General features: G+C 36.8%; 1 protein-coding gene across 3 annotated transcripts in view; it reads right to left on the bottom strand.

Moving 5' to 3' along the window:
• The window catches only part of LOC127432681 (keratin, type I cytoskeletal 18-like), a 29,765-nt gene extending 19,291 nt beyond the window's left edge, over positions 1–10,474 (bottom strand). Inside the window, exons 1-6 of one of the 3 annotated variants that reach the window (XM_051684034.1) lie at positions 10,394–10,474; positions 7,552–7,949; positions 5,751–5,833; positions 5,509–5,665; positions 2,958–3,137; positions 898–1,023 (exon numbers count right to left, since the gene is read on the bottom strand). In XM_051684034.1, coding sequence (XP_051539994.1) covers positions 898–1,023; positions 2,958–3,137; positions 5,509–5,665; positions 5,751–5,833; positions 7,552–7,944 — 939 coding nt within the window. In that variant the 5' untranslated portion in view covers positions 7,945–7,949; positions 10,394–10,474. Of the gene's footprint in view, positions 1–897; positions 1,024–2,957; positions 3,138–5,508; positions 5,666–5,750; positions 5,834–7,551; positions 7,950–9,984; positions 10,004–10,393 lie in introns of those variants that run through there. The other 2 variants (XM_051684036.1, XM_051684035.1) reach the window with 2 other exon arrangements.
• Between the last annotated feature and the right edge of the window lie 17,074 nt (positions 10,475–27,548).

Genomic DNA, 27,548 nt, shown 5'->3' with positions numbered 1-27,548 from the left:
CAAAAAGGATATCAAAGCACCATAAAATCACTTTAAAAGCACTATTAAAGTAGTCCATCTGTGCTATGTTCTTCTGAGTCTCGTAATGGACCACTTATATTGTGCATTTATGCTTTTATTTTATGGAAAAGTGCAGCATACACATTGTGCAAAAGATCTTTTGTGCTTCACAGAAAATTTTCATTTTTGGGCCAACTGTTCCCATAGGCATTAAAATGTATAGTGCATGTATGTGCTCACTTGTGCCTATTTATTTTTAATGTATGGTTACTTATGCTACTTATATCCTGATGCATGCATACTGTATAAACTTGCAGCTTGTGGTTGTTTGTTTATTTGGTAATTTGCCTATATGTGAGTGTGGGAACATACACACCCAAAATAACTGTACTAGCTGTGACACTACTATGAAACAGACCCATATGTGAACTTACACCTTGCCTTATTTACTCAATCATAACCTGTTTATAGTAACTACAACTGAGGAGCTGGGAGCGATCTTGGATTGGCATGAGACCGAAAGGTCATTGCAACAAGCAAACCTGTTTCTCAGCTAAACTTTTGATGGAAATATCTTTTTTGGAGATCTTAGAGCCAGAAGCATATTTCCAAGTGTTCCACTATGGTGGCTACTGACCCCTTTTTGAAGTCATTATCTAGCTGTTATCCAAAAACAAACAATGTCGATGTGCCGTGCCACTTACATTTTACTTGTGGAAGTAAGTACAGGCATGAGATAGAGTATTTATGGTCTGGGTCATTAAATTGCCTAGATGTAAAGGGCAAGGTTTTACATTCCATGGCTAAGCTGTAATTGTATCTACATTGGCCAGCACTTTAGAAGTTCACTCAGAGAGCAGTAATGGTCTTTAAAATGTTCCCCTGCCTGGTGCTGACCTGTTTGTGCAGGCTCTCCAGTTCCACTTCGAGGGTCTGCAGGAAGCGCTGTCTCTCAGTGAGTTCACTTTGAGCCCCTCTCAGAGCCTCGTTACTCTCTCGCACCTGTGTCTGCACCATGTCCAACTATATACAAAATACACACACGTATTCAGTGGATAAGTTACTCGAGTGTGAAAGACCACCTTGCAACATAAGAAAACGTAATGCATTCGGTAAAAGGTATTTTGTTGATTTAAATGTTACACAAATTCTTGTCTAACATCATAAAACCCTTATAAAAAGTACTGTGATGTTACCATGGTAAAACAGTGGTATCAGTGGTAATAAAATGCCTTTAAAATGTACCATTCCTATACCATGGTATATACTGTACATTGCATCAGTGTGCTTAGTGGTCTTTTGACGTAGGTGTGTTTACATTTTAATTAAAATGTATTTGTCATTGTTATCTTTACTAAAAATAACTATATTTGGGGACCCCCCATAATGAATACAATTTTTACTTGGGAATTGAATTGCTATTTTAGTAAAGATAATAATGACAAATATTTATATATTTACCTAATGCCTCCCCTCCCCCCCACACACACACTTTCACTTGATATTCATGATTTCATGATTTTCACCCAAAAATACAAAACATTAAAAATAAAATAAAATAAATACAAAACATGTATAACTATGGTAACGTCCAAAAAACATGGTAATTCCAAAGTTTTTTTTTTTTTTTTAATTCCTTGAAATGCAATGTGAGTACCGTGGCTTCACTAACAAAACAAATAAAAAACATGGCATTAGCGTGGTTACATGTCCAAAAAACATGGTAATACCATAATATTTTTGAAATTCCTTGGAATTTTATGTAAATACCATGGCTTCACTTACAAAAAAATACAAAACAATGCATTACCATGGTAACATGTATGAAAAACATGGTAATTCAACAGTATTTCTGAAATGCCTTGAATTGCAATGTAACTACCATGGCTTCACTTACAAAGATACAAAGCATTAACATGGTAAAGCCCAAAGTATACTTCGGTCAGACACGAAAGTGTACAGGATGCGTGACACAAATCTCATCATCAGCAGCGTGCTCGAGCACTGAAGATTTTCACTAGATTTTTCTAACCACGCATCTTAAAACACGCAGAATGTACATGAGCCTGGAATTATTTACTCAAATTAGTGGATCGACGAGGTGGCAATAGTCATATTTGAGCTGATGCTGTCACGTAGACACACTAGAGGAAGAAGTTATCGCCGCTAAATAACAGGAGGTAAAAACAACAACAGCAGAAGTTCATGTCAAGTGCGCGTGTGTGAGGATGTCTGGAAATACCTGCATTTGTATAACTCCAGTCTGAGGGAATATAACGACATCTTTATGGGTCTAAACTCCTGAAGAGAAATTGTCCTGCATCTCATAGCAGTCGTAACGTCAGTGGTCTTACTCGACCCCCCTCGAGCGGGATTCGAACCGGTGTCAACTGGTATGGGGGGGCGGGTGTGCCAAAGAGGACGCTAAAGGCTACAGTCTCACACATCAGTGGCTAGTGCGCCTCTTGAGGCCAGGGTAGTGAGGTTTACACATACCACACAGCTATCACGTACCAGCTGGCTCCTGTTACAGTAATACACTGTATTTTTTAAATGCCATGGAATGCAATGTAATTACCATGATTTTACTAACAATAATAATAATAATTACCATGTAACATGTCCAAAAACAAAACATGGTAATAGTACAGTAATTTTTAAGTGTATTAGAGTGCAATGTAAATACCATGGTTTAACTTACAAAACATAGGCCTCTTATTACCACAGTACCACATCCAATAAACATGGTAATACCATGTTTTTTAAATACCTTGGAGTATCATATAAATGACATAGTTTTACTTACAAAAACAATACCATGGTAGTAACATGGTACATGCCCAAAAAAACATGGTAGCATCTTCACAAAACATGGTAATCCCAATTGAAATGTGAACAAGGCTTAGGGAAATCTAAATGTGAGCTGGCAGTCATGGTATTGGCCTTGACCCTGTTACCTTGAGTAAACCGACCTTTTTACGGTACCAGTTCTCAGTCTCCTCCTTGTTCTTCTGGACGATGCCTTCATACTGAGACCTAAGCTCAGCCAGAACAGTCCCCAGCTCAGGTCCGTGGGCCGCATCCACCTCTACATTGACTTCCTCTTGAGCAATTCGTCCCCTTAGGCTGTCTATTTCCTGCAGAGGTGGTGAGACAAGAAATGAGAGACAGATAAGGAGACACAAATGTTATACGACTAAACAAATTGCATGATGGTTTACTGTGGAACTAATATAAACTGTCATTCCTTGACAAATTAGATATTTTAACATGTTTGAGTAGGTAAAGTGTGTGTGTGTGTGTGTGTGTGTGTGTGTGTATTCTGCGTTTGAACATGGGTATGGTTTGAGACTATTTGTATGAGTATTTGAGACCGTACAGAGTGAATGTTGGGAATTTGACACCACGCAGTGGCACAAGGTAGGTGGAAGCTACTTCATTATTAAGTTCTTGTGAATGAATATTTAATAGTGTTGATCTCATGTTGCACTGAAAGGGACCGCACAGTGTGTCGCTCACATAAACAGACAAACACTCTTGTTACTGTATATTATGTATATTTACAACCACAGCACCGCACCCTTCTCTCCAAATATACCCAGAGATTAAGTGTGAGAAAGTGTTAACTGTATTAAAACAGAACTTCGTAAATATTACCTGAGCTGGTTTTTCTTATCTTACTATGAAAACCTTTGCAACAGTTCCCGCTGAGTCAGATTAAGGGCTGTTAACACTAAAAGCATTTTATTTATTTATTTTGCTGTTTTTCTATGTAAACGTGCACTAGATGGAGGTTTTGGACCATGTGTCACGATTTTAAAGCATCTCATGCATAGATTCTGTGTCAAGTTAAAAAGAACTTTAACTGTTGCAATCATGAAAAACGCTAGGCATCTGCTATATCCATTGTCCTGCATCTAGCTTTTTTTTTTTTGTACAAGAACGTGTTCTGTCTGAATGGTACCATAACATCTTTCTTTATTTTTTGTCAAAGCACCAATTAAGGCCCGGAACATACTCAGCACAAGCATGTGAGCACAAATGTGTAATTGCATTCTGAAATGTGTCTAAAATCACGAAACACCTGTATACTCTTATATCCGTTGTGTAGCTTCTAGTTTTTTTTTAGTGCAAGAATACTTTCTGTCTGAACGGCACCTTACCTTAACACCTTTTTTGATGTTATGGAACATATTCAAGAACATGAGCGCAAATTTGTCGTTGCATTCCAAATGTGTCAGAATGTAATTTAGGTCACATACACACTAATCCATTTTCATTTGAAAACACAATTTTCAGTTTCCTAACATCATCATTTTCCAGAGAGTGCTAAAAGAGAGCGTTTATGAAATGCTAAATTTTTGGTGTCTGAAAATGCTGTTCCAATGTGGATGAGTAGTGTAAACATAGAGAGATCAATGTGATTTTAAACGAAAATGTATTAGTGTGGACCAGGCCTTAGAATATTATTGCAAGGTGCACTTGAACAGAAATTACCGCAAATTGTCTACTTCTATGGTAAAATAGTCTGCTTCTTGGTGAGCAAATTTGTTAGCGAGTTAGCTAAACTGTCTACATGTTTTTAGCTTGCTCCCTGAATAATAACATATCTGCCTGAATGGCACAGACATTTGAAGGTGACTCAATCGCTAACATTTGTTATCACTACAGTAATGCAAGAACACATATTCACACATATAATATGGTAATGCACATTTGAGTTAGTAAAGCATTCACGTACAGTAGCATTTGCGTTCTTGAGCAGAGTATGTTTCTGCCCTAAAAACAACAATCAACAAACATTTGATTCAATGCCAGAAGGGTAGCTGGGAGCAACATCTTAGATTGCATCAGACAAAAGAGCCTTATGGATTGGGTTACAAGTGGCTCTAAGCATAGCCCTTGTCTATCAAAGACAATAGAGGTCACGGTTTGAGACTCTTCAAGGGTTTACAACGCAGTCACGGAGCTATACATCCGTTCCCCCTGTCCATGTGCATGGAAAAGGGGAACATGAGTTGCTTTATATGAACAGACACTCTGTCAGTAACTTCATGGAATGGACAAAACAATTTTGATTGGAACTCTTCCTACTGTGGTTTGTGTGTACTTAAAATGCATCCTAACCAGACACAACGTGAGAAAGCCTCAAGCAAAAGGACATTTTGTCAATTGCTTGGTTTATATTTTGAAGCATCTTGCTGGGTAGCCCACCCACAGTGAATTCCCATTGGTTCAAAAATCCACCCCTCATAACTACACATTAAACAATAAATATCTTCTTACTGGCTGTGATTCTGTCTAGTTGCACTGCAGTTTCGCATTCAGTATAGACAGACAAATTGCTTGTTTCTGGAAACTTGTTGTTTTTCACCTGGTTGGGACACTGTGTTAATGTACACGTTCGTGGTATCTTTTAATTGATTTGTGGACTAAAGGAATGTAGGAATGAGGAATTGTCACTGTAAAGTCAGGTTTAGTCATGCCATTTGTGTGCAGAGCTCTGACCTCCTCGTGGTTCTTCTTCAGGAAGTAGAGTTCCTCTTTCAGGCTGTCCAGGTCTCCACGGAGTGTGGCGATGATCTGGTCATGGTCTGACTTTGCTTTCTTTAGGGCCACACAATCCCTCTCCACGGACTGACACATGGCATTCTCTGTCTCCCACCTAGAAAACAAGAACACATACAGTCCATACCTCCTAAAGTACCTCAAAAGATGTTTCAAAGATGTTGAGGAAGTCATACACTCACTTGATTCTGAAATCATCCGCAGCCAGCTTGGCGTTATCGATCTCCAACATGATGCGAGCGTTCTCCAGAGTTTTCTTTCTCACCTACAAGATATAGCACATTAAGGTGCACATAATTGTACATTTCTTTATTATTTCTCCAATACATTAAAACCACCAATCTCATAGTCATAGTGAAAGTGTAGTTTATTATTGAAGACGTAACTATGCTTGGTTTTACTAGGATACAATATTATTTACCAAAAGTAACTTCTAGCATATTTTCAACATGAACAATGCCCATGAGGCAACCTGGTTTCTTAGCTGAACAGCCATAATGGCTAACATGATCACACAGGAAATCGACATGTTGCTTCCAAATGTTCATGTACCATAAAATCGACCCCATTCTGATGAATTACTGACAAGTCTGCATCAATTTGGAGGTGTTCATCTTTTCCTCTGGTTCTACTGATGGAGACCAGGAAGTAATCACATACAGATAAATAATGGTGTGCGTGATTCGGAGGTTACATTTTTGCTGTAAAATTATATTTTTACTCCACTGATGTTTAGGTTAAGGGTTGGGGTTTGGGTTAAGGGGTAGAGTTAATAAAATGTGCATTCCTATTTACTGTATTACATAATTTGCATCTAAAAACAACTCGCTTTTGGCGCCACTCTGTGGACGTTCAACAACAATTCCAGCTTCAGCCACAGGGGGCAGTGGTTCAAATTTTGGTAAGCACAGACTGATTTCAGCATCAGAACTTTCATTAGTGACAGCGGAACGAAGCATCTCACTCATCTTGACTGGGGTTTGAACCTGGTACCACTGGGTAACCACTCAAGAGTTTTGACCATAATACAACTGCTTTTATGCATATATTCTATCAGACTGTGTTAACCCTGCTGAAAAGACCAGCTTAGACCAGCAAGAAGTTCTATGCTGGTTCGAGCTGGTTTATGATGGGTAGTGTTAGTTTGGCACTGGTCTAGCTGGTGGACCACCATGACCACACTATTCACCTGCCAAAATGGTGATCAACCAGTATGGTCTTTCTAGTGAAGCTGGTTGACCAAAGATGTTTTGCTGGTTAAGAAGTTAAGAAGTCAAGAGGGGACACCAGCATATTTGCATCTTGTCAACAGGGACATTCTAGTCTAATTAGACATTACTTTCCTTCTTTGTTAAAGGGTAACTGTTCAGTCCAAGGTGAGGTAATCATTTAACAAGCATGTCAGAGGCATGGTAATGATCAGAGGCATTGCTGAGCAGACTTTTAAAGCATGTGTATACTTACCAAGAGAAACGCTAACAAACATTTGTTCAGGAAACACAAAACACCATAAAAGTATTTAGCTTGTGTTAAGTTAATGTATATATGTTGCTGAAAATCGATGCACATCTTTGTTTGTGTGGTATCAGGATAATTACAGAATGTGCCTTGTTAAAGTCACGTGTGTAATTTTTGTGCTACTAGCGTTTCCAAATAAAATTTCCACACAGGTTTCCCAAACACTCCCCCCATCTGACATTGGTCATCAAACAGACACCACTGGTTGAGCCAATGTTACTATGTCAAGATGGTCGAGAGGCTCAAAAGAAAAAAAAGAAAAAACAGAACAATGTTTTGATAGCACCACAGAGCCACAGTTTTTACACTGTTTGAGGGAGTCAACCTACAAATGCCGAAATTATAGTTTACCAGCTCTACCGGCAGTGTACAGTATTTAAACATTTAAAACACATGACCTTTAAAAGCTATTCAAAGCAGCTAGTACCCTAATATCTGGAATTTTCAGAATAACTGAGCACATACTTCCTGTTCTAGAGCGTGGGCTTGGGCCATCATGGAATCGATGTCGTGACCTTTGGGCACACGTTCCAGCATCAGTTGCTTGATTCTCAGCTCCAGGTCAGCGTTGGACTTCTCGAGAGTGCGAACCTTGTCCAGGTAGTTGGCCAGGCGGCTGTTGAGGCTCTGCATGGCCTCTTTCTCATTGGTGCTGTTTCCGTGCAGGCCGTTGAGGGACAGGTTGGACAGACCGTTCAGGTCCGACATGCTCATGGAGGAAGATCGAGACAGGGGCTTGGCGGCAGCGAATGAGACGGCAGCTTTGGATCGGGCACGTCCGCTGTCCCTCAGAGACAAACTGGTGAAAGAGGGCTGTCGACCCAGAGAGAAACTCCGTACGGACATGCTAGATGCCATGTTCTCTGTCGACAGGGATGACATGACATTCCCAAAATTGGTGAATCATTATATCATTATAGCTCAAAGAATAGCCCTATTTTTAAAATATCACCAGTATTTAAAGGGATGGTTCATCAAAAAATGAAAATTCTATCAGTAGTACAGTGCAGGTAATAATGAAATGTCCTTTTAAAAATTTATGAAAACTACCTTAAAAGTTCCATTATTTTGATACCTTACCTTGAGATACCTTACCTGAGATACCTAAAATATGTTTATAACCTTTTTGTGATGTATTGTTGTAACACCTGAGACTTTTGACCTAGCGGCAAAAGGTCACAAGGAGTTTAGAGGCTTTTAGTTTGTAGTTCTGTGTTTTCCTTGTCTAGTCTTGTGATATCCTGTTTCCCTCATGTTCATGTGTCTTGTTCTCATTGGTTTATTGTCTTGTTAACTTGTTATCAGTTCTGTTCTGTTGTTGGTTCCTATTTAGGAGTCTTGTTATCTTGTTATTAGTTTAATCTTGTCATTGGTTGTCTTTGACATGTGTTTCCCTTGTCAGTGTATTTTAGCCCTCTTGTTTGCATTGGTCCCTTGTTGAGTATTGTTGGTTGTAACTGTTTCAATGTCCCGTCTATCCGGTTCCTCATTAAGTCTAGTCATTTATGTTTGTTTTGTTCCGTTACCAGCACTGTAAATAAATTAAACTTGGGTTCACTCTTCAGTTACTTCGTCTCCATCTGTTTTCAGCCTGCCAGAATGTTACAATTGTAAAATACAGTATAAAGTAACAATAAGCAAAGAAAATCTTAATTTCATTGCACATCTCCACCCAAATTCAAGACTTCCAGTTTAAAACAGTCTGTAAACAAACAGGAGTCCAAGAATTTTCCATTGCTGTCTGTGCTGGATTTTACATCTAGAAGTAAATGTCCAAAATCTGTAAAAAATGACTTCTCAACTCTGGGCTGTTCACACCTTCCTAATCCATTTATCTCCTGTCATAAAATGATAACCCTCTGACAGTCTGCTACTGTTGAAGAACTCTGGGATGAAGGAGTCTTTTATGTTTATGTGGGATGCACATATATTTACATATATGTTATATATATATATATATATATATACACACACACACACACACACACACACACACACACAGTACGGTGCAAAGGTTTTAGGCACTTGTGAAAAATGTTGCATAGTGAGGATGTCTTATAATGTTAAATAATGACATAATAGTTTTCATTTATCACTTAATGTCATATAAATCCAGTAAACATAAAAAAGCTAAATCAATATTTGGTGTGACCACCTTAGCTTTTAAAACAGCACCAATTCTCCTAGGTACACCTGGACACAGTTTTTCTTGGTTGTTGGCAGATAGGATGTTCCAAGCTTCTTGGAGAATTCGCCACAGTTCTTCTATCTGTCTAGGCTGTCTCAATTGCTTCTGTCTCTTCATGTAATCTCAGACTGACACGATGTTCAGTGGGGGGCTTTGTGGGGGCCATGACATCTGTTGCAGGGCTCCCTGTTCTTCTATTCTAATCTTTTCTATTTGCAAAAGTAATGTTTGGGAGTCTAACATTTATATTTCCTGTTGACACACTAAAGATATAAATAACCATCTTAAGACAAATGCTTTTGTGAATGTTGTGTGTATAAATATATATATATATATATATATATATATATATATATATATATATATATATATATATATATATATATAGGGGGATTATACTAATAAACTTTAAATATAGAAACACAACAGATCTCAGATCAGTTGTAGAGTAGGAAATTCAACCAACACTCATATAAGTCTTACCGTTTGCCCAAAACAATGAACATTTTTAATTTTTAAAACAAGTTAATTTGAGCTAAAATGCTTATTTACTTTCCTTTTCTTGTTTGTTTGTTTTTTGTCAATTAAGTAGGCTATTAAAATTATCAAACAAAGCATAAAACTTAACTGAATGAAAAAGATCACATGATATGTAAATGGAGACTGCATTGTTGTTTTGTGTTGGCACATCAAACAATTAATTCAGCCACCTTCCTCTAATGCAGAGTCCGTTGTCTTGGAAACAATGCTGCTTGTGTTTTGTGTCTTCTACTGTTTGAGTTACACTACACAAGATAATACAGTTAGTTTGTAGATGCATTAGATTTTTAAATTAAAATTATTACCCATTACCCAAAAGTTCTTAATGAAACCGAAAGGAAGGATTTTTCCCAACCAACCAAGAATTCAGAATTACATCCTGTAGTTACTTTCTTATGATTCTTGCAATATAAATGTATACACTGATTTAATCAATTTACTATAAATGTAGGTATACCATGCTAATTCACTGTGAATCATATCATATTGAATAACATAGACATTTGGTATTAGAAGTTGTCATGAGGGTTGATCTATACAGTATGTGGTAATTGCATTAAAAAAGTGAAGGTTTCATACCTGTTGCGCTTGCAGGGGATGACTGCTTCTGGAGTGTGTGATGTGAAGAGTGCTAAACCGTGCTCAGTACCTAACAGTGCCTTCATATAGAGCTCAGGGCTGGGGGAGGGCTTACAGTACCTGGACACCTGTGGGAGGAGTCTCCTCCCTCACTCTCTCTCTCATACTGGAGTTATTCACATCGAGGAGGTGTAACTCAAGACACCAAAGATCACAGCATGAAATATTCAACAGCTTTCTGCTGTAACATGAATAAAGAGAATGAAGTAACAAAGCCAGCTCTATGTGCCTGCACGACAACATCTATGGCTGAACCCAAGGAGGCAGAACAGTGTTTACTGTACAATACATTCCTTATCATCCACGATTCTCCCTGAACTAGATCAGAAGGATAGCCAGTCTATTCAGGATTTTAGTTATCAGCGATTACAAACTGTGCTCTACTAAACCAAGACCTTAAAACTGATGCATAATAGTGATCTGGATTGATTTACTAAGGCAAGCATCACTGTTATTGATTTGCTTACTGATTTGAACAAACCCCAAACCCTCAGTATTAAACATTGGCATATAACTCATCTTAGCACTGTTTGTCCATTGGACAATGAAAAATATTTGAAATTGTGTGGTTTTTATCAAATAGTCTTACATGGAAGATGGACCCGGACCATACCCTGCTGAAAAGAAACAGCTTAAACAAGGCATTGTGCTGGTCTTTGCCAGCTACCAAGCTGGTTTCCGTTGGTCAAGCTGTTCTGCTTTGTTGGTTTTAGAATGGTTTGGGATACTTGTCAGCTAGTTAGGTTGGGAGTCCAACAGGCAGACCAACTAAACCAGTTGAATACCTGTTTGGCCATGCAAAGAAACCAACTTAAAACCAATTTAAATCAGCTGAAACGAGCAAACCACCTTTGTTTTTCAGCATCATGTATCTAGGAATCTTAATGTCACAGAGACAGTAAGCAACCACCCAGAACACCCTAGCAAACCACTTAGCAACGCCCTAACAACCACCCAGAACACCCTAGCAAACCACTTAGCAACGCCCTAACAACCACCCAGAACACCCTAACAACTGCGAAGCAACCCCTCACACTTTTCAAAACACCTTAGCAATCACTTAGAACCTGAGATTTGCAAAGGAATGCACCATTCATATTTTCTTCTGAAAATTAAAAGATTTAGTTTACAATAACAACTGTTAAGAACCACATAAAGTGGTTCTTAATGTGATGCACACTGAGCCACGCTTGTTAACTCTTTTAAATCTTCCTGTGTAAACACCAGCATAGCCTAATCGTTCACTTACAGTAAACGGTGACATGGGATCAGAGTAGTGTAATGAAACAGAGGTCTATTGTGCCATTAAAGTCTCATAAACACATTGAAATACTCAGATCTCACAAAGTTAGATTTTCAGAGCTTTAAAGACTACAGCCAAACAATATGACACCACTGAAATTGATTGGATTCACACATCCATGTTTTAGGTTACATGTTGCCTTGTGTCAGGGTTTGGTCCATATACGAAGAGAGAGGTTGCAAAATATGTGCAAAAGGGAATGGATATTTACAGAAGAGGTTTGGGTATGTGCAGATAATATAAATAAATGTGAATTCACATATTGCAAATAAAATTATATTGCACAATGATACAGTGGAAATGTTCTTTATTGAAGAGACCTAATGAGGCAGTCGCAAAGACATTTTTTTTTTTGCTTATAGGTTGCTTAGGAAACTTACTGGAGTTCTCAGTTATGTCTCATTAAAGTATCAACTATGTCTCTGATGTTTCTGCTAAAATCCCTTAGGAGAAATCAAAATAGACAAAAATGAGACGATTGTTTACATTAAATATGAGGTAAGAGATCTGCAAAAACATACCAAAATCTTTGACTTTTAATTACAGACTTTGGTATCTATAATTTTAGCACAGTTTGAGAAGTTATTGAGAAACACTAGAAGAGACACGTGAGATTATGCAGATCTGTTTTTCAGACTTAAGCCAAGGTTTCCATTTCCTGTCCATAAGGCCATGTCCACACTAATACGTTTTCGTTTGAAAAGGCATCTTTTTCTCTACGTTTTGGCCTTCCGTCCACACTGAGATTGCGTTTTTGTCAGCGAAAACCAAGCTTTTTGAAAACGGTTACATTTGAAAACACCTTCTTCACGTTGTAGTGTGGACTGGGAAATTGAAAACGATGACTTTGTTGTATTTGTTGTCAAGTGCCACAATCATGTGATCCATTCAACCAAAACAATCAAGATGGCGGCCCGTGTTATAGCGACACTGTTGTACCTGATATTCACTTTGATAGCGTTGTTAAAGATAAATGTTACTTTGTACAACAGTCACATTGCATTCCTTCTAAGGTGACGGAAAGTTTAATCTGAATTGGTGTCTGGCAACGGAACATGAGGACAATTGCGTTTCAGACCGTACATGCAACATGGACATGTGTGGACGAGCAAATTTTGGAAAATGCTTGAAAATGGCAGTGCTGACGGAGAGCGTTTTGAAAACGAAAATGCTGTTTTCATATGTATCCAGATTAATGTAGATGTAGCCTTAATCTTATCACTGTCTAGCAGTGTTGGGTAAATTACTCAAAAAAAGATTATCCATTATAGATTTCTAATTACTTTGCTTTTAAATTACTTTCTATAACTCATTTCACTGAAAAGTTTTTCCCGCTCAACAATTCAAAATAATCTTAATATTATAATGTCTATATATGCATTTCAGCTGTCACAGAAACACAAATACATATGAACATTCATGTAATCTACATGTATAATATTATTTAGAAATATGTTTAACCCAAGTAATGTACTTAAATGTAATTAACTTAAATGAACATCAGTAACTGTAATCTGATTGCAAGAATTTAAAATTTAATGTGATACACTACTTTTTTTTTACTAAAAAGTAATTAGATTACAGTAATTTATTACATTGTAATCAGATTACAGCAAACTGTTGTCTAGGAGATATTGTTCAGATATTAACAATATTAATTCAGATATTGTGATTTTTTTTATTTATTATTTCTCTTTCCTTTGCTGTGTTAATTATTCAGGAGAGAGATGGTCTGTGGGGAAAAAAATGGGCCTCATGATTGCATCCTCCTTCCTCTGGTATACTTCATGGAATCCTGAAATCCATAAGTTAAACACAAAATTTTATGCACCATGGCCAAACCTCAAATCCTTAATGTAATGAGCATGGTTAAGAGTTCACTGTATGATTGTTCCTCTCTTTTTTCACTCTCTTACTGCACTACGGGTGGGCAAAGAGACGAGTCCACAGGATGGAGACCTTACAAGGGAGGGAAAAGAAAAGCAAATTAACTGCAATTCATATCTGAGCCTTAAGAGCAGTTCTGAAGAACCATTTGACATCTGCAGATCCTCCCTCCTCGAGATTACTCAACACATTTTTGTTTAAGTCTCATCTCTTAGTCTTTGTTGAATAACATGAGGAGGTCTCTCACTTACTGTTTATCTCTCCCTAGGGGTATTTGTCATATTAAGTTCTTCTTTACAAAGTGTGGGGTAAAAGATTTTCAGAGCTGAAAAGAGTTTTGAATTGTTTGATGTATTACTGCCTGTCTCCAGTCCATAGAGGGATAGTTGTCCCAAAAATGAAAATTCTGTCATTATTTACTCAACCTCTCCTTTGTCTTTGAGCATTGCAATGCATCTCGTGCATGAGCGTAATGTTTTGACACTGTGTGGGGTTAAAAAACGGCAACTTTTAAAAACGTGTCAAAAATGAAAAATCTCTCATCATTGACTCACCCTCTTGATATCCCAGATTTGTATGACTTTCTTTCTTCTGCAGAACACAAACAAAGATTTTTAGAAGAATACTTCAGCTTTTTAGATCCAAACAATGCAAGTGAATGGTGATCAGAACTTTGAAGGTCCAAAAAGCATAAAAAGGCAGCATAAAAGTAATCCATAAGATTCCAGTGGTTAAATCCATGACTTCAGAAGTGATATGATAGGTGTGGGTGAGAAACAGATCAATATTTAAGTCCTTTTATACTATAAATCCACAATTTCACTTTCACATTCTTCTTCTGTTGTGTTTGGTGATTCACATTCTTTGTGCATACAGCCACCTACTGGTCAGGGAGGAGAATTTATAGTAAAAAAGGTAAACATGTATCTTTTCTCACCAACACCTATCATATCACTTCTGAAGACATGGATTAAACCACTGGAGTCTTATGGATTACTTTCATGCAGCCTTTTTATGCTTTTTGGACCTTGTATTTAAGTCAGCATTTAGAAATGAGGACAAAAGAGCTGTTTTGCTTATATGCCATATTAGATACTGAATATCAGTCAATAAGTGACAGTGCACTACTTTGCATGTCTCAGGCATTAGGTTATGTTATAAAAGGAAAGAGAGGATCATGTGGTTTTGACAGCCACCAACCTTCATGGATTTTTAATTCAAATAATATGTGGCTTGATTTGCAAGGTTTATGGACTCTGTAAAGTCTCGTCACGTTATAATATACTTTATAAAACGGATGTCCTGGATGTTGATTAGTCAATATATCGTTCCAGACCATTGTCACTCAAGTGCGTGTGTGTGTACATGGCTCCTGTGGTAAATCTGCCCTTTGTGTCTTCAGCTGAGACTAAAAACATATTGTGTCATTAAGCGTTTGCTCCAACTGCTCACCCCTCCTCAACACAAACCCACATTTGCATTCTTCCCTCGTGCCTCAATGATAATCATGTAAATGTTTGGTGAGGACAGACAGTTTATAACTTTACCAACACCTCCCTCGCTTGGCCTGTTGGACATCAACACGGAGCCAGCGATACATCAGGACAACACATGCCCATTTTCATAGAAAACATGAAATATGTGCCAAAAATGTGAGACAAATATAACAGATACATGACTAAAGAGATGGTACAGACATACAGAGCTGTTTTGTTTGTATGTGTGCGTGTGTGTGTGTGTGTGTGTGTGTGTGTGTGTGTGTGTGTGTGTGTGTGTGTGTGTGGGTGAGTTTGGGTGGTTTACGAGGACATTTTTTTAGGTTCTAAACTGGTAATTACAAGGGTATTATGCTATAAATGTTGTTTATGAGGACATTTCTAGTGTACCCATAATCCAAATCGCTTAAAAAAACATACTAAACTATGTTTTTTTGAAAATGTAAAAATGCAGAAAGTTTTTTGTGAGGGTTAGGTTTAGGGGTAGTGTTAGGGTTTTGGGATAGAATCTATAGTTCGTACAGTATAAAAATAATTATGTCTATGGAGAGTCCTCATAAGGATAGCCACACCAACATTGTGTGTTTGTCTGTGTGTGTGTGTGTGTGTGTGTGTGTGTGTGTGTGTGTGTGTGTTTTCTAATAATGGCATAAAAAATAAATCTAAATGAGTTACAAAAAGTTATTATACTGTATATTAGTCTATTCAATCCTTTTATGAGTGTGGGAAAAAAAAATTGGACTGGGAAGATGTTTCAACATCTGGAATGCTGAGGACATCTGGAATATCGCCACCTTGTGGTAACCATGGAACAAGACATTTCAATTAAGTTCTTAAAGTATTGCTCAGAGTAAATATTATCAGCAGTAGCCTTATGGGGTCATTTTGGGTACTTTAACAGCACTACTAATTCACAAACGTGCTAATTCATTACTGGTTTGTTATCCCTTGCTTTTGTATTGACATATCTTATTGGTTGTTACAACCAACTATCTCAGGAAGATTTATTTATTTATTTATTTAAGATAGGAGTCTATAAACTGTAGTGTACAGCTGTTTGCCACACACATTAAAAACTCAATGAGTTCATGTTCATTTGTACACTTACTTTGAATACTAAAATCTCAATACTCAAGCTCAAGTTTTATAAAATATGTCTTAAGAAAGGAACCTTTTGGCAGTACAACATAACAATATTAAGGCAGCTAATATACACTTGTTATTTTAATACTAATACAATCGAAACCTGTTTTATTTAATTAAGCTTATATAATATTAATATTAAATATTAATATTAAAATTTAAATATATAAAATTATATACAGTACATATTTAAACTATATAAATATTTAAAATGAATATTTAAATGTACTATTAATTTTTCTTTATTTTCTTTATTTTGTTTTATTGTTATTATTATTATTATTATTATTATTATAATATCATATTTGATTTGCTAGTGAATTAAAGAGAAGTGAAAACCGTGTAATTGGTAAAAGAGGAGAAATAATTCCCAAATCGTTGACAAATATAATCTGATATTCTAGACTTCGAATTTAATTATTTTTTATTATTTATTTATTTATTATTATTAGTAGTAGTAGTAGTAGTAGTAGTACTGTGATCGGGAGTTGTTTTTAATCTTGACCAGGATTTCAGGAATAAATTATGATGGAAAAAAGGTAAAAATGTGTGTATTAAAAAGTAAAACCAATACCTGAAATAAGCAACAGGGGGCACTAGTTAGCTTTAACACGGGTGCTATAGACACTCATGCACATGTATCTGTCCTTAGTGCTGGTTATTCATCTCTTTACTTTTTGTCCACAATTGTCTAACATTTATCTTAGCAGTTTCATGAAGTCAGGCATTGAGGTGTTTGAACACAGATCTATTAAATCTGTTTTACAGTAACACTCAATCTCTCATAATTGCAAGTGCAGTTCAAATACATATTTGCATCATGATTGGTCTCCTTATATCTGCACTGACAACATGTGAGAGGCAGGTGAACATACAGTGGACCCACCAAGTATCTGGACTTAAGCCACATTTATGTCTTTGCATTACATAACAAAATATCAAACCAAAACATTTCACACACACACACACACACACACACACACACACACACACAAAAAAGAAGAAGTAGTTAGTCTGGTTTTAAATGATAAAACAATTATATATTCTGTTCAAAATTAAGACAAACAGTATTTGTACATTTTCTGGTTGTCAAATGTTCTGGTTGAGGAACATGTCCATAGGTAATGTGCTAAACTACACCTGTGTGATTTTGATGGTAACTGATTTCATACATCCACTAAAAATCAACCTGACACCAGTTGGTTGGACGTAAATGAAAAAGGGCTCAGAAATGTGAAGTTAGTTCAGAGATAAGGTCTAGCATCATTTATTGGCAGATGGCTCTTGGTTTGATATTTCGGGGGCAGTGGTAACTCAGCGGTTAAGGCTCTGGGTTACTGATCAGAAGGTTGGGGGTTCAAGCCCCAGCACTGCCAAGATGCCACCATTGGGCCCTTGAGCAAGGCCCTTGACCCTATCTGCTCCAGGGGTGCTGTATCATGGCTGACCCTGCACTCTGACCCCAGCCTAGCTGGGATATGTGAAAAAGAAGAGTTTCACTGTATATGTGCAAATGTGTGATAAATATAAAGGAAATTATAAAAAATTAATTATCCAATGCAGTGAAATTCACACATTTTGAAGTGTGACTTTCATGTCCAAATACATTTAGGGCTACTTTACTCCAAGGAATTTACTTTTCTTAAGATATATCTCTCAAAAACAGAGTGAAACCTTATTTGTGGTAGTTTGTGTCAAATAATGCAAACTAAAAAGTGGAAACATTGTATAAATGCTGCATTAACACTGAGGTCAGTGAAAATCAGCTAAATCAATAATAGGACAGATCAGTGAGTGCAAAGTCAGGATATGACCCCTGACCTCACTTGACATCTGCTGACCTCTGTCACACTTGATTAGCCTGGACACACCCCTGCAATCTCCCTCTTACTTTCTGTCCAACAACATACTGTCCCCCTCAGACCAATAACAGTGATGCATTTACATTCACATTTCTGTCACCTCAGTGCTTTGTTACACTGAATATAACTGCCTTATTAACATTTATTTACATACAGTGGGGTCAATATATATATATACACACACACACACTGGTGGCCAAAAGTTTGGAATAATGTACAGATTTTGCTCTTATGGAAAGAAATTGGTACTTTTATTCACCAAAGTTGCATTCAACTGATCACAATGTATAGTCAGGACATTAATGAAATGAAAGGACATGTGAGGCATCTATTTCTCAAACTAGAGACTCTGATGTACTTATCCTCTTGTTTGGTTCTGCATCTGACCTTCCACATCTCTTTCTGTCCTTGTTAGAGCCAGTTGTCCTTTGTCTTTGAAGACTGTAGTGTACACCTTTGTATGAAATCTTCAATACAATTTCAAGCATTGTAAAACCTTCATTCCTCAAAACAATGACTGACTGACGAGTTTCTAGAGAAAGAGGTTATTTATTTATTAGGCCATTTTTGACCTAATATTGACCTTAAGACATGCCAGTCTATTGCATACTGTGGCAACTCAAAAACAAACACAAAGACAATGTTAAGCTTCATTTAATGAACCAAACAGCTTTCAACTGTGTTTGATATAATGGCAAGTGATTTTCTAGAACCAAATTAGCAATTTATCATGATAACTCAAGCATAAGGTGTTGGAGTGATGGCTGCTGGAAATGGGGCCTGTCTAGATTTGATCAAAAATGACTTTTTTCAGGGGGCATGGGTAGCTCAGCGAGTACTGACGCTGACTACCATCCCTGGAGTTGTGAGTTCGAATCCAGGGCATGCTGAGTGACTCCAGCCAGGTCACCTAAGCAACCAAATTGGCCCAGTTTCTAGGGAGGGTAGAGTCACATGGGGTAACCTCCTCGTGGTTGCTATAATGTGGTTCTCGCTCTCGGTGGGGCGTGTGGTGAGTTGTGCCTGGATGCAGCGGAGAATAGCGGGAAGCCTCCACATGCGCTACATCTCCGCAGTAACATGCTCAACAAGCCACATGAAAAGATGTGCAGATTGACGTCTCAGACACATAGGCAACTGAGATTCGTCCTCCACCACCCAGATTGAGGCGAGTCACTACGCCACCACAAGGACATAGAGCGCATTGGGCATTCCAAATTGGGGAGAAAAGGGGAGAGAAAAAAAAAAGACTTTTTCAAATAGTGATGGTGCTGTTTTTTACATCAGTAATGTGCTGACTATACTTTGTGATCAGTTGAATGTCACTTTGGTGAATTAAAGTACCAATTTCCTTCCGAAACAGCAAAATCCAAACTTTTGGTCGCCAGTGTATAACAGGAAATAAACCGAAAGTTTTAGGATTTTGAATTATGTACACTGCTTGGCCAAAAAAAAGTTGCCGTTTGGATTTAAATAATGGTTATGATCTGGGGTTGCTTCAGTTGGTCAGGTCTAGGCTCAGCAACGTTATGCAGCAATAAAATTAAGTCAGCTGAATACCTGAATGTACTGAATGACCAGGTTATCCCATCAATGGATTTTTTCTTCCCTGACGGCACGGGCATATTCCAGGATGACAATGCCAAGATTCATTGGGACAGGAGAGTCGAACCACTCCATAAAGTCTTCTCCAGCACATCCCAAAGACTTTCAATGGGGTTAGGGTCAGGACTCTGTGGTGGCCAATTCTTGTGTGAAAATGATTCCTAATGCTCCCTGAACCACTCTTTCACAATTTGAGCCCGATGAATCTTGGCACTGATGTCCTGGAATATACCTGTGCCGTCAGGGAAGAAAATATCCATTGATGGGATAACCTGGTCATTCAGTATATTCAGGTAGTTAGCTGACTTCATTTTATTTTAAAGCAACCCCAGATCATGACCATTATTTAAATCCAAATGGCAACTTTTTTCTTTTGGCCAGGCAGTGTATATACAGTATATACTTCTATATACATTAGCATATACTTTTTATAAAGGGTCATGCAAAGAAGCTCAAATCATGCTGGATAAAATGGATCATCAGGTTTTGCACAAACTTGTCGAGTCAACTCAAGAGCATGCTGTCCTTAAAGCAGAAAACGCAACTAACTATCTAAATAAATAAAATAATAATAATAATAAAAAAAACATTTCCACTGAAATTGTTATACTGATTAAATAATTTATGCTAAAAAATATTGTATTAAATAAGAAAAGCACAGAATAGAAGCATTTTCACTGGGAATCTCAGACTCTCTCTCACACTACATTGCATTGCCAAACTGTGGTCATTACAGTGTTTTTTTCTTATCTCTCCCCTCGTTTTATCTTAAGTCATTCTTTCCTGTTTGACCGGCTGTAGCGATAGGCCCGTCCCTGCGTTTACGCACACAGATGCTGCCAGGGTGTTTACTGTTTGCGTTCTTAAATGCACACAGTGACCACTTAGTAGAATTAGTCCGCTGATATCCAGAGCCCATCAAGAGGGAAGTGGAAGCGGTTTCACAGACTCTGAACGCAGTTCAGGTCCTTTGAATAGCTGCCAGTGCGCTCGGCCAGCGAGGCTCAAGCTAGAGACTGCAGATCATAGCTCAATTGAATCAATGATAAAGATCACTCGTGGTGAAATTGCAAACAGATACGAACAGATGTGTATTACACTGGGGGTCAGCACCTGCATTTGGCTTTCGTTCATTATGTGTTTTTTCTCTTTCTCTCTCTCTCTCTTTTCATGCAGTTTGTGTTTCCACTCTCAGAGTACAGGTTGCTTTTGTGCTTCAAAAGGAGCAACAGAGGCAGTCGAAATGTGAATGGACATGTCTGAGGGAGAGATCGCTATCAGTGACTCTGGAGAGGGGCTGTGTGTGAACACTTTAACTGCTGGCCAGCGTACAGCTGCTTTTAAGGCCACTGCTTTTAATATAATTTTCCATACTTAGAGCAATGTGAACCCTGGGTATAAAAAACACAGGCAATAGTGAAAGGCTTGAAGGAAAATTGTTAAAAGACAGAGAGAGATAATCAAGATGAATGACTTCAACTCAAAAAGGAGCACATTTCAAAGAATAGTTCACGCAAAAATAAAAACAATTCTTTCATCATTTACTCACCCTCATTCAATCCCAGATGTGTATGACTTTCTTTCTTCTGCTGAACACAAACAAAGATTTTTAGAAGAATATTTCAGCTCTGTAGGTCCATACAATGAAAGTGAATACTGACCAGAACTTTGAAGCCCAAAAAGCACACAAAGGGAGCATAAAAGTAATCTATAAGACTCCAGTGTTTAAATCTATATCTTGTGAAGTAATATGCTAAGTGTGGGTGAGAAAGAGATCAATATTCACCTCCATACCCAGTAAGTGGCAATATGCAGGAAGAAGGCGAATCACCAAAAATATAAGAAGAAGAATGTGAAAGTGAAAATGTAGATATATAGTAAAAATAAGACGTAAATATTGATCCATTTCTCACCCACATCTATCATATAATTTATGAAGACATGAGTTAAACCATTGGAGTCTGATTGATTACTTTATTGCTGCCTTTATGTGTGTTTTTGAGCTTCAGAGTTCTGGCCACCATTCATTAGCATTTTATGGACCTACAGAGCTGAGATATTTTTCTAAAAATCTTCATTTGTGTTTTGCAGAAGAAAGAAAGTCATACACATCTGGGATATCATTAGGGTAAGTAGATGATTTTCAATTTTCTTTTTTAGGTGAGCTATTCCTTTAAGTTGCATAAAATATGAGGCTATGGTTTATTTTTAGACTTAAAAAGGTATAACTTCAGTAATGACATTCTTGTTTTTTAGTTAATCAGTTTTTATTATCATAATTGTTATGATGTGTGCTAAGAAAATAGTGAGCTTTTCGTGTCTTTTTTGTTGTTGTTGTTTTTTCATATAAGAATTTAATGAAAGGGAGTGAATGACAATGGTATTATCTTTAGAACTGGTATTTCCTTTCATATCCTGAGGTAACATTTGTGTAACATACAATATGAATTCCAAATTAAACTTGGAGTAAACAACTATGTAATGTCTGTTGTGTTAGGACAAAGAAATCTAGTCTGGTTTTAATCTAATTTATTATTAAAACAAACCACTGACTAAGATTACAATGAACAATGTTCTCATTTATTCACCAGAATCATACAATATTCTGTATATTATAATAGCTTTGCTATTGTGGCATTTTAAATTGTGTACAGAAAGATTGTTTGAAGACTTTCATATTAATCCTTACAAATGCACTAATGTGGTATTTAAACGGAGAGTGGGTTTTGTATTATTTAATGGTGCTTTAAAATTGGCTGTGGAATCAGAAACAAACAAACAAAAACAAAAAATAAGAACAAGAACAAGAAAATAAAAATCAATACATGCTTGTGAAATAACTGTTATCATAACCAAATGCATATTGTGTTAAAGGCCATTCTCATCCTGCAGAAGTGCACTTACTTGATTGCACAACATCAGCTCTTGGCAACATTTTTGCTTTTCCACAGTTTCTATAAGTTTCCTCATCATATTTTTTATGTTGAATGGATGTGGTTAAAAAATTATACAGATAGTGACCAGAGGTCTTTAGAGTAGTGTGGGATGATACAATGATCAATGAATTTCTTGATTTGTTTTTATCAATTCAGAGTAGGTTTTATAACAGCATTTTTGTACCTGCATTTAAATAAAAATGTAAGTTGTTTTTTTAAATAATACCACATATTATCATCAATGTATAAAAATAAAATACAATTCAAAATTCAACACAATGTCTGTCTGTTCCAGGTGACAACCATAAAGACTTAAATGCTTGGATGCAAATGATAATGGTTTAAATGCATTACAAGGCTGTATCATTATCAATGATGTCAATTACAGTACTTTAACACAATAATTACACCAATTTACTCGTTATTAATGCTTCCTTTTTGTGAGAAAATAGAAAATAAATAGGTTTACAAAATATTAAACATTTTGAGGACAATGTTTTTTTTTTTTTTTTTTTGTAGGTTAATATGGTTGTTAATATGATTACATATTAATATTATTATAATAGGCTATTTGTTAACTACAAACCACATCTACTATGTAAAGAAATAAGTAACTGCTGTAATAGTCTGTCGGAATCATGGCATTGTTATTTCATACTATTGTAATGCATTCACGGATCATTCGTTAGGCTATAAATAAAATATTTTGATATCTAAACGCGTATGCATACAGTAGCCTATTGTTATGCAAATGAGCAGCGAAAAACTGTTATTGTATGGTAGATTCGGATTGAAATCATTTTGGGAGTGTATGGCTTCCGTAAAAGATTCACGGTGACCTGCAACGTGCTTATTACTAAAAGCATTTGGCAAAGAGCTGGAACTTAAATATCACAAGAAACAGCCTTTGTGGGACGCAAATAAATAAATAAATAAATAAAATAAAAAGTCTTGTTGCAGCCAATTATGAACCCCAGGAGAAACACCTTAGACTTCCGACCAAAGACATTTTGAAAGTCCTTTCTATCTGTTAGTGGCAGCGCCGAAGTTGTTGATCACTATGCAAAACAGCGTGATGAATATGCATGAAGGGGCTCCGGTAATTGCACGTCAGCGTGGCGGCACCGCTAATTTACGGCTCGGGATCCTGCAATCAGCGCGCTATTCATTAACAAGGCAGCCGTTTCATCCGCGCGCACTCGAGTCTGCCAATCACCCCCGCAGACACGCGACATTACAAAAGCGGAATAAAAAAAGTTTCAATTACCAGCCAACAACACTAAACACTATATTTACGCCGCTTTATGCTCTGAATTGCTGTTAACGCATTGTGAAAGAGAAGGGAGACGAACTTAATGAAACAACATAATCTTATGCATTTATATCACCTTTTTCCCTCGGCGCGTGCTCGTTAGAAGCCGCTTGTCTGTCTTGCGCGGAGGGCAACAATTACCTCGCCGGCATAATGGGAATGTGAAAAATAGCAGACTGAAAGCTATAGCTCTGAATGCATTTGTCTCTGGTAATTCCTTTAGCTCATGAGAGGGGTGGACCTGTGTGATTTTGACCTGCTTCTTTGACCTGCCTCTTGCCTTGCGCCTCACCTCTATTCAGATCAATGCAGCTGAGTTGTATCTTATCATCAGTCATGGTAAAAATGTCCAGATACTTCAGAAAGAACTATAAAAAGGACCGGGGCTAGTTCTCACGCGGGAAAGTTGTCACAAGGGCTATAGCCTATCTTAGACTACAAGGTTTCAGTTAAAAGTTTAACAAATGCTTGTTTCCTCTAACTGTAGTTTTATAAGTTGGTTTCAAACATTTAATTTAGAATAATTGTAGTCCTAGTTGTAAAAAAGAATAAAAGTTGTAAAATTTCAAAAATCATCATATTTCTGAAATAGCTGATGGGTAAACAAGTGAACACTTCAAAACCATATGCATTTAAATGGCATACATTAAACCAGGCAAAAGTAAACTAGGCTATGTAATGATATATAAAGGTAGATTTTAACTAAAAAGTTGAACAAATATATTCTCAGGACAAGGTTTTCTTTTTTAAAGGTCAGGACAGTACTGTCACTGTCCATGTTGATTTCTATACACTTAACGATTTGATATTTTTGTATGTTACTTTTTCCATTTTTACTCTTGTTCATTATAATATACTGTATATATTAGGCCTAGTGTGCAAATAAAATGTTGCAAAGTGGGGATGACTTCAAAAATAATGGCATAAAAAGTTTTCATTGGTCAGTTAACATCATACAAAGTCCAATAAACATAAAAAATAAAAGCTAAATCAATATTATGTGTGCCAATATTTGCCTTCAAAACAGCACCAATTCTCAGGTACACCTGGACACAGTTTTTCTTGGTTGTTGGCAGATAGGATGTTTCAAGCTTCTTGGAGAATTCGCTACAGTTCTTCTATCTGTTTAGACTGTCTCAACTGCTTCTGTCTCTTCATGTAATCTCAGACTGACTCAGTCCTTGTTCTCCTTCTATTCAATTCTATTTGCAAAGGGAATGTTGAAATCTAAAATTAATATTTCCTACTGATACATTAAAAGGGGAATATATATATATATATATATATATATATACATATTGAGACAAATGTTTTTGTGAAAAATATAATGCACCTAAGACTTTCGCATAGTACTGTTTATATATAATTTTCACCATACTGAAAAAACTATGATAGCCTATTTAATTTCAGCTTCCATTATGACAACTTATAACCAACTTATAGAGTGATAACATGTCCTGCTATTTGGGCAAGTTTTCACAAAACGTCTATGTGTGTTTAATGAACAATATGGCAATATTTGGTGGAAATATTCAATAACTTGATCCAAGACTACAAGGTATGTGTATAAACAGAAATTGACTTATATAAACATACACCTCTGAGAAATATGCACTAGAATAAAAAGTGTGACGATTAGCCTCGTTCTTCCCTTTTTTCTGAAAGAACTGTATTGCCTTGAAGACAACAACTGAGCATTGACATTTTTTGAATGTAAAAATATATTTTACTGTCTTTCTACATAAATTATATTACAAGTGTTAATTAATATTACAAATGTTATTTTTTTACAAACTTTTTTAGAACTATTGCATTGTTCTACCATTAGCACAAAAATGTGAATAGTCTCTTAAGAGCATATACAGTTAGGCTACCCCAGAAAATATGTGGATACACTTAATATGACATTTGTTGCATTTGATAAGGAAATATCAAACGTAGCAACTGTAAATAAATTATGGGCATTTTCCACTAACATTTGATAACCAAGTGTCTGATGTAATTGTGTTAAATACTGTATAGACTATAGAACAATTCTATAAAAAAACAATAGTGAATTTCAAATCAATTTAACGTCTAATGTTAAAATGTATGTTTTCTAATTTAACACAGCCCCCTTAAATTCTTTGGCCAGTTCATGAATAATTTATTTGATTTTATATGATTTATTTGAAAGAATTAAAAGAACAGTTTTATGTCTATCTTTATATTTTTCATCTGGTCGAGGTTAAGGGTTTTAGAAAGTAAATAGTAATAAGCAATGCAATTACTTTTCAGACGGAGTAATTAGTACAGTAGTCTAATTAGACTGTAGAAGATGTAACTAGTAGTTAGTAATTCATTACTTTTTAGAGTAACTTACTCCAACACTGCTTATGGATTACTTTTATGCTGCTTTCATGTCCTTTTTGGTGCCTGAAAATTTTGTCACCATTCACTTGCACTGTATGGACAAACAGACACCATATTTCCATTTTTTATTTTATTTTTTTATTTGTGTGCTGTGGAAGATACAAAGTCATATAAGTCTTAGATGACACAAGGGTGGGTAAATGATGTGAGAATCCTCGTTTTTTGGGTGAACTTTTCCTTTAAGTGTGGCTTTAGTGTCCAAAAACATGATGTGGCCACAATACTGTGTGTGCATGTCTCATTAAGTCAGTTCTGATATCATACAGCAGGGGCACTCTTGAGTCCAACCAGACAGAAGAATACTGGAGGTTAAAGCATTGAAGCATTCGACATGGGTGGTGCTTCTCAATATCAAGAGATGGGCAGCAGGACAGTATAGATAAGAACTCCAGTGTCTCCACGTGGGGGCTGGTAAACCCATATATCAGTATGTGATGACCAACAGGCGTGTGCTGTCAGGCCTGCGGCGGACCCCCTGTCAGATGTTGATCTCTCTTTTTTCTCTGGGTCCCTCTTCCTCTTTCTGACAAGGGAAGTTGGTCTTTTTACCAGCTCTGCAGGAAAGGAGTTCCTGGCTATAGGGGAAAGAGTCCTGGTTATAAGTAAGTGTCTGTCCAAGGGACACCTCCGCTGTGTGAATCCCCTATTGTTCACTTTGACACTCGTCTCTGTTTCCTCAGCAATAAATCTGGCCCCTCGGCCCTGGAACATCCCCACACTGCCCCCCTATTGTCTCTCAGAGGAAACCTGTGTACAACTGAGGCCTGGCTACGTCTTCACTCCATCCAGAGGCCACGGGGGCAGTAGGAGAGATCAGACAGGAGGGAAGATGTGCAGATATTTATAGGAGCAAAAGCAACTCCTTACATATGTGCACTGTGATAATAATATGTGGGAAATTTCAACCCAAAATGAAAATCTACATTTACTCACCCTCATGTTGTTCCAAATCAATACAAATTTCTTTCTTCCCTAGAATATAATAGGAGAAATGTTGAAATGTATTCACGGTTTTCCCATATGACACTATAATCCCTACTGTTGTCGTTATTGGGAAAATCAAGTCTTAATTAAACATTAGTTGAAATGTCATATTTTGGGCTCATAATTCAAATATCTATGTTTCTTGAACTTATACA

The sequence above is a fragment of the Myxocyprinus asiaticus genome, chromosome 42 (genome assembly GCF_019703515.2).
Source record: "Myxocyprinus asiaticus isolate MX2 ecotype Aquarium Trade chromosome 42, UBuf_Myxa_2, whole genome shotgun sequence".
NCBI lineage: Eukaryota > Metazoa > Chordata > Actinopteri > Cypriniformes > Catostomidae > Myxocyprinus > Myxocyprinus asiaticus.
The sequence above is the reverse complement of the archived record's forward strand: the minus strand, read 5'-3'. Positions and strand labels throughout refer to the sequence as shown.